At 39.5% G+C, this 8,689-nt stretch overlaps 1 protein-coding gene across 1 annotated transcript; it reads left to right on the top strand.

Annotated features, from left to right (window-relative positions):
- Positions 1-1,194: 1,194 nt before the first annotated feature.
- LOC117141959 (neurofilament heavy polypeptide) lies at positions 1,195-2,804 on the top strand. Its single transcript, XM_033305741.1, has 2 exons — positions 1,195-1,570; positions 1,641-2,804. The coding sequence occupies exons 1-2, from the start codon at positions 1,309-1,311 to the stop codon at positions 2,672-2,674; spliced, it is 1,296 nt and encodes a 431-aa protein (XP_033161632.1). The 5' UTR covers positions 1,195-1,308; the 3' UTR covers positions 2,675-2,804.
- The last annotated feature ends 5,885 nt before the right edge of the window (positions 2,805-8,689 follow it).

Here is an 8,689-nt window from a genome sequence, read left to right as displayed (position 1 = left end):
CATAGATAAATAGGAGAATGTGTGGACGCCAATCTCTGTGGTAATTCCCAGATGACCTACAAGTTGTCGGACAATGTTGTAGAATTTCGCACGGCTTATTTTCGGTGGGCTAATTGATTTAAATAATTTATCATACTTTTACCCTTTTTTTGCTGCTTTATTTAATTAATGTAGTTTTCTATAGGCGATGGATATTCCAAATGTTACATGAGAAATAAATTAATTAAATAGAATAGACTGAATGCAAGTGACACTTTGTTCTTCAAAGAGCTACATCACTTGGTATTTACCCTCTACACTCATCGGAGCTTGCTATATTTCCATTTTTATGCGATTTGCACCCTCGTCTGGATTTGCTCAGCTTTAGGCTATCGAAAACGCAAGTGGATAACTCCCTTCGCTCCTTTTAGCCCCGCCAAACAACCTGATTATATAGCCAACCGTTCACAGCTCCTGAGCAGTTATTACGTTTTACTTATTGCATTTTTCAGCTCTTTGCATTTTCGCTCGAGCTTGCAAAACGATACACGAGCGGGAATGGAAATGGAAAAGGAATGGGTTGGGTTGGTAACGAGGATTCAAGGAGCCCCAGCATGTGGCTCACATGACATCTGGCCAAGGGGGTGATCACTGCAGTCGTGATGCAGGGGGGCTCCACCAAGGACGAACTCCTGCGGAGCTAAGCTCACTGCACTTGGCCATTGTTTGTTTGTTTTTACAACTCTGATTGAGGTGAAATTGCATATTTCTGTGCGCTTCTTTCATTTCATTTTATTTCTCCGTCTGCAACTCCTCCTCCTCTATTTCTGTAATATTTTCAAACGTTTTATTGAATGTCGCTTACCAACAGCACTGCTTGCCATTCCTGGCTTTTCCTTTCGCCAGGTACCCATTTTGAGATTCATCTCCACATTTCCTCGTTCCATGCACATATCTTACCAATGTTTTCTCCGCCTGCATTGGCTTTGTGTTTATTGTGCGAATAAATGTCAACAATGAAGAAATGTACTTGGATTGCCGACCGATTTAGAATCTCCACCTTCTCGATCGGAATTTTCTCTTGGGTAGCTTATAAGGAATTTGACATGCACTTTAATCCAAGAATGAATACCAAGTAATCACATACTCTTTCAGTTTGTAATAGGCTGAAAGGTGTGAGAACTCAGTATCCAGTTGGCCTGGAAAAATTGTTCAAAACACTTTATGTCGAGAAGGTCTAATCGTACTCATAAATATACAGGTACTGGTCTGAAACATTTATTACAAAAAATTCAAAAAACAAAAATATAGCGAAGAAGTTTAAAGACCATGTACAACCATATTAAGGGCCTACACATAAATGAATACCAGGGGGAGAATGAAGATAATACTAGAAAGCTGGCGTGTGAAGGTACAGTGAAGCTAAACGCCAATGCCCAAGAATTCGTGCCACGTTTCAAGAGGGAGCAGCCAGCAAGAGAAGATGCTATAGTTGGTAACAGTAACATGGACAACACAATTAACGACGTCCAAAAACCAAAGACTAACCTTATGTTGCCGTGGAAGGGATTTCCCAATAAACCTCAAAAACGTAAAGTTCTTCACGTCGCAATAGAATTTTTTTATAATATTTTATTTACGTTTTTTACATTTTGTTTTAGCTTCTCGCAGTCCCCAGGTGGTTTTATTAAACGATGTGGACTACGTAGTTCTACCGAGCACCAAAAGATTGAAAAAGCCCATTGACCAACTACTCGTGGAAAATGTTTCCACTGCGCCCTCAAAAGTCCACTCAAATGATCCGGCTCCAGCTGGAAATCGCATTGATCACGAGGAAAGGCGCCGCGAACACGAAAGAAAAGTCGCTGTGGAAGCCTTAAAGTTGGCCGAACAGCGCCGAATGAGGGATCCTGTAATTGCCCCGACGGAGGTCAATGAAAACTCGAAGAACGTGCGACCACTTATAAATATCTCACGATCTCCAATAAAATTCACGCCAGAGGAAAGGATCAGAGTGGACCGTTTGAGGGCAGCGAAGAGGGAGCGTATCGAGCGTATCCTTCGCGAAATGACAAACAGCAAGCAGGCGCAAGTGAAGAAAGAGCAGCTCAAGCAGAAGAAGCAGGATAATGCACCCAATGAACCTAATAAGCCCAATGAACCTGCTAAACCTAATCAGCATCCGGAGAAGACAAATGAAGTGCCCACGGTGACCAAAAAGAGGTACATACCCACCACCAAGGAATGGGACGAGCAATGTCGTGCCAAACATTTGGCTAAGATGGAAGCTGAAAAGAAGAATCAGATGGGTGTTCAGGATGGGAACCCTTCGCAATCTGCTGTGCCATCGAATCCAATGAGTGTGGTGAACATATCTCCGTCGGGAATTATTCGTCTGGGCGATCTGAGGGCCACGGCCCAGCCTCGTTGTAGTCCACCTGCTAAACAATTGGATACGGAGAAGCGCAGGGGAAATCTCACCCACTTCCGACCCCTCCACAACTGGACAATCCGTCGAAATCCGCAGGTTCCATTGAAGAACCTGTGCAATAAAGATGGAAAGATCGTGCAGCGCTATAGCATCGAACAACTGCTGCTTTTGGAGCCTCAACCAGAAGAACTGGAAGTGCCTCATGTGGATAAGGCCCTGTTAGGCTTGGGATTTCTGTACGATTCATTTAGGGGCTCTACATAAGTGTATTCGCCTTCTTAATCGTTAAGATTCGAATTTAATTTGAACTTATTGATTAAAAAACATTTCATCTTTTTCCAATCACTTCACTTGAATGTCTCAAATAAAGAAAAGACTGCAATGCGTATTTCAAGTTTGCAAAGCTAACTTATGGTCTAGTTTTTAAGATTTCTACATTTATTACTGTTGGCTATTACTGTACAAACGCGTTGGCATTTTTCAGCTTTTTGCACTTTGACCCTCGTAATTAAGAACCGTACTTTGTCATGTTATTGGTGTTGCTGTCAACTGCAACGGCCAGGTGCAATAATTTTAATGCCATTATTCTGCTTATTATTATCATGCCTACTGTGCGCAGCTCGCAGCCTGTGCGCATATATTAAATTTCACTGAAAATTTGTTTTAATTTCATTAAACGGGAGAGGGAGCAATTTACACATCAGTAAAGAGTCCGCCGGTGCACTGAAATAAATTTTCCAGGACGAATCCCCTGCGGGCCCATGTAACTGAGGCCGAAGCGCAAAAATATTGACATGTGGCTATGGCAACGATTGCTGCTGGGTTTTCAGGGGGAGGTCGGAGGTCATGGGAATGCCCGCCAAATGGGGGGCTGTGAAAAGGGTGTGGGGAGGGGTCCAGTGGCAGTATCATATAACGCACAGACATTGCCCTTGTCATTTTTGCTGTTGTTGTGGCTCGGGCAGCACTGCGCAAATAAAGCGGAAAATTGTGTGTTTTTTCGGACTTGTTTTCTGCGTGTTCGAAATAAAAAAACAATGAGTAAAACACAAAAAGTAGAAACAATCAAATGCATTTCACTGGTCCGCGTGCGTCTGTGCATGTGTTAAAATGACCTTTGGCTTTTATTGTCGCCCGCTTTTTGCTGCACTTTACTTCCTCCAACTCGCACCAATTCTTTGACCTTTCCTGCTCCCTGCTCACTTAGTTTGTCGGCTTGGATTCCCTCGCTGTCGATATATTGTTTAATGCACAGTGGATGTTAATGACAATTCCATATTGGATATATCAATTATAAATAAAAAAAGATATTTTGAAAAGTTAACCATATAGAAGTGGCAATATATCATTGTCCCTGATTTAATTAATAAAGTTAAGTGTAACAAAAATAAAGTATAGATAATAAATGCTTATGAAGCAACCTTATAACTATTTTGGCCAATATCCTTTCCAGAAAATTCTTCAGCGTGCCACAGGTTTTGACTCCACTCATTCTGTGCTTGTTTAATTGTTTTTACAGAACTTTTTTTTTCAGCTCCAAGCTGTTGCGTTAATTGCATATTTAAATTTATGCTGTTAATTGTTGGCAGCTCACGAGGAGCCGGATGCATTGCCCTCATTGCCAGTCGCTCGGTTGAGTTATGTGCGCCCGGCCAATGCGAATCCGCGAATTCCCTCCGCTGACTGAAAGCCATCAACAGCTCGGTTTGATGTGTGTGTTTCCGCGGGGTGTGTGTGTGTGGGTGCCGGGGAGTGGGCGTGTCTGCCGCCTCAATCGTTACATTTCGAGGTCTGAACAAGTAAAGTGGGAAAAGCCTCTCAGAGTAAATGAAATGCCTGGTTTTCCCTTTAAACAAAATCCAATTGCTGTAGAGGGCTGATCAGTATATTTGTTTTCTAAATATATAGTCGTGTACTATAACGTTATATTAGTATTTATTCGAAATAGTTTCCTGTTCCCGAATGTTTGTAAGTTAATAAAAACACTTGAGTTATATTTAATCCACTGCTTAACGAATTAAGGGATATTACCTTTTTGGATAGATTGTGGAGTTGAGTCAATCCTCTTTTTGCCGGACCATTAAAAGCGAAAATCCGTGGAGCTGGGCTCACATACCGCACGATGTGTAAGCTAATTAAAGGCCGCAAATTTGTAGGCTACAAAAGGTGGATTTAAGGGGAAAATTTAGCAGGAGCTCGATTGGCAAACACTTTGTCGCACTAATTAAGCCACTTATGGGTGGTCCAAGGCCATGGCAGCTTCTTCTCCCTAGCCCAGCTTGTCACCCGGTCGTATGCGTAATAAATATTGAATGCAGCACCAGCGATAAGCTCTTGCCGGCAAAGGCCAAAGTTTTGCATCAAGTATTCCCTTTTTGGCCAGGCGTGTGGGTCACTACGTGATCCTCGGAAGAAGACGTGACGAGCTGCGGAGCCCGCACTGAATTGCCTTAATTTTCGTGCTTCCGCCGCCGTGTGCAAAGTGGAAAGTGCAAAGTTCAAAGGAGGCTGCTTATTTTTCATCCTCGTAAAATGCATTGCTTGCGAAAAGGGGCTGGACCAATCCTTTGCCTACCATGTGAAGTTTATGGTGGTTAAAATTAGTTTCATTCGAACAACATGTTCTCTATATTTGCATGAGCGTGGGAAATCAAATTATCCTCTGTATAACCTTCGACTAGAACTTTACATAAGACAACAAATAACTCGAAAAATAAGTATTCTTTTTTACATACATTTTTTTAATTAGCCAACGCTACTTCTTCAATTTATAAGCAAACGTTTCCTTGTCAGCATATTGTTTTTTTTTTGTTGGTGAAAATTTGTCGTCTGACGGAAGGGTTCGGAAAAGAGGGTGTGTGTGCGTGTTTGTGTGGGCAAAGGTGCAACATAATATTGCCGTGTTGTCACCGATTGTTGTAGCTGCCCCATGTTTCCTGTTTAGACGTGTTGTTATTGCAGCTGACTGCTGTTTGTTGTTATTGCCGGAGAACGGGCCATCCCATCATCAACATCATTGTCGGCACCATCAGCGTTGATGGCTTGTTAAATTGCCTGTTTCACCTGTTCCCGTTGTTGTTATTGTTGCACGTGTAACCTGAATGTTGCTCTATTTTCAAATGTCCCTGTGTGTGTGAGGGTGTGCGAGTGTGCTGTCGCTGTGGAAGTATGCGTGTCTGGTTCTTGGCTCGCATACATTATGCACATTAGCGCACATTATGAACATGTTCGCTGTGACCCTTTCATGAAAAACATGAAAAATCAGGGGCCCCGAAAACTGAAACTGGACTGAAGCGACAGTTCGTGACCTGATTGGCAACTAGCCAGCAAGCCAGAGCCCCGAAAATGATTTTCACTCTTAAATTAGTCGTGCAGCTGCCGGTTGAGAAATTAAGTCAACCATCTGGGCACCTGTACCTGCCATGTTTTTGAACCACCCAACTCCCCCAATCAGGCCAGGTTAAGTGTTTACGTGTGCACTTTAGCCATCATCAAAGCCTGGCCAGCGGATGCTGGCTCAGCGCTGTGAAAAGTGCGTTGAAATATTGCCATCGCTGGGAGTTCGAAAAGTGCCGCCTGGCGAACTCCAATAGCCAGACAAATTTAAAAGACTCAGGTGCTGACACTTGAACCTATAACTTTTGTAGATGGTAAACTTACATTTCTTTAAATAAACAAATAATTTTTTAGGAAAAGTAGTTTTTGAGTTATGTTGCTATTCCTCACTTTATATAAATCGTAATAAAACAAATTTATTACAAAATTGCAGCTCATATTAACTTCTTTAGTAAAAATAGTACACATTATATGTGCTTAAAACACTCATTTAAATTAAAAATCCTGCAAAATCCACAATGCTTTACATAGATAATCCACGCTGAGTTGCAATTATTCCCTTATTAAGAGTTGTCAGGCAGTGCGAACTGTTGCCAGTTTAAATGCTACTTAAATGCACTTAAATATGAACCAACCCCCAAATGAAACCACAGCACCTTTTCCATTGAACTCCGACCCTTTTGTGGCCATAATTATCGCTGGAAATGGCTCAGGCTCAATCGATGCACAGTGGTTCCCATAGGCCAAACAAGGCATTCGTATAATAAAGAATGGTATTTAGTATTACATGTACAACGTTCTGTGTTTTGCCTAAATTAGTGTTGTGATTTGTATATATGTTCTTTGTTTATGTTTTCTATCTTTTGTTGGAGTTTTCGTTATGTCCATTTCCACTTAACTTAATAATTCTTTTTGTGCATTGTTTATTAACATTTTAAAATGAAGAAAACGTTTAATTCAAGTGCCGACAGGTGCCCAGGTGTTATATATGCTAAGCAACTCCAACGTAAATGAAGAACTTAGATGTATGCTTGGAAAGAGAAGTTTGAACCTTTTGAACAGACTTCTATTGAGATCTGATCCATTTATCACTGGTCAAAGAAAACTTCCATGCAAACCAAAGTCAAAGTTTTTAAAACCAGTCATTGATACTTGAGAAATCTTTTTAAATTAGACATGGTTTCACCTTGTACATATGCACATATATAAAATGTAATATATTTTTTTGAATTTTGAATAATTAAAGTATAAGTATATCAATGTATATAACCTAAAAATTATTTTGTGGTTGTTGTTATTAAATGAATGAAAAATGTTCATCCAATATTGTTTGCAACAAAATGATCACGACTGATTGTTCCTATAGCAGCTATATGATATAGCATACAATTTTCGCTAAGCACGCCCTGGATATATAATTTCTTTCCCAATACAATGGGAACCACTGTGCGATGGTGAAAAATGCAGACACAAAAAGTCGCACATGACAATGAATGTTAATTGCAATGGTAGGCTGTCTCATTCTCCCGCTCATTACCCCTCTCACTCACACTCTCTACGTCTGCCACCAAGCAACTCTGAAATTTACGCGCTCAAATTATGTATAATAAATGTATTACAATAACAGAAACATTTGCATGAAGTGGATCCGCAATGTTAGTGACTGCGTGATGTGTATTTTTGTTTTAATGTGGTAAATACTATAAAAAGATCAGCGAGTTTCAGGCCATGAGACAGAAATTCCAGTGGCGGAAGAAAAGCTAATGGAAATGGAATATTTTCAATAAAGGATGTGAGCACCACCTTTATAACTTAAGCTTAGCTTACTTATAGCTTAAGTGAAAAGATTAATTGAATGTTTTATAGTAAAATAAATAATTTTACAAATAGAAAGTCTTAAAATTTCAAAGTATATAATGTTAGTTACAAGTGTTAATATTACCGTATTTTAATCCTGTCCTTCCATTTGTATTTATTCAAATATTTCCAACGAATTGTGTCATTAAATAATTGTATGCCATCATCGCCTATTGGTCTAAATTAATTTATTTTTTGCGTTCTTCCAATGCGACCTATTATGCCAATTGTAATCAGATTTCATTAATCCCGCATTGAGAGCTTTTATGCCATTGGTTAGTCAAGTACTTTTCCGCATTAATGGCAATAAAATCTATTGGAAACTACTGCACTGCAAAAAGGTTAATTATCCGTTTGCAGCGACTATCAAGTCAGTGAAAGGATCCGGAAAAACAAGAATTAACAACAAAAATATTCGTTTCAGTGGTATAGGAAGTTAATTTTCTTTTTCTGAGTAAATTAATTCACATCTAGGGTAACAAAATGTTGAACTTCAGTTGAACTATGTAATTTATTTTTATGTAATTAAATTAGCTTATATTGTTTGGTTCGTAGTAGTGTTACAAATAAGGTATTTTTCCCTTTTATTACAGTGCCTTAATATATTCTATCTTGACAAAATAGTTAACATAGCTCCTATATGCCATATGGCCATCCAGTCAGATTGGAACTGGCTCTCATTAAGTTGACTTTAAGCCGCATTGCGCTTTGGCCGCATTAATCCTCTTGTTCAGTTTTCATTACATTTGCGCTTATCTGCATAATTGAAATGAATGTTAAAACGTTATTTGCAGTTTTAAATACCGATAAAAGTGTGCGTAAAAAAACGGATATATACCGGGCATGTATTTATATAAAATAAGTGCACAAATGTGCAATGACATATGAAAAACATATCATTAATTTTAAATAACCAAATTAAACAATTAATTGCCAAAGACATGGCCACCACGCAAAAGTCCGCGACAGCAAATTTAATTTCACATTTCAATGGACAAACACCCAGCCCAAAGAACCGAATCCAGATCAAATGTCTACGTTACCATTCCATCTCGACCGTCATTAGTAATTAAAAATTAAATAACT

Source organism: Drosophila mauritiana, chromosome 2L, assembly GCF_004382145.1.
Source record: "Drosophila mauritiana strain mau12 chromosome 2L, ASM438214v1, whole genome shotgun sequence".
NCBI lineage: Eukaryota > Metazoa > Arthropoda > Insecta > Diptera > Drosophilidae > Drosophila > Drosophila mauritiana.
Note: the sequence above shows the minus strand (reverse complement) of the source record. Positions and strands in the feature narration are given on the sequence as shown.

Bases quoted from the DNA above. Each gene is read 5' to 3' on its own strand.
- LOC117141959 (XM_033305741.1), top strand. From the start codon at position 1,309: ATGTACAACCATATTAAGGGCCTACACATAAATGAATACCAGGGGGAG. The intron at 1,571-1,640 runs GTAAAGTTCTTC...ATTTTGTTTTAG, and splicing joins TCCCAATAAACCTCAAAAAC to CTTCTCGCAGTCCCCAGGTG.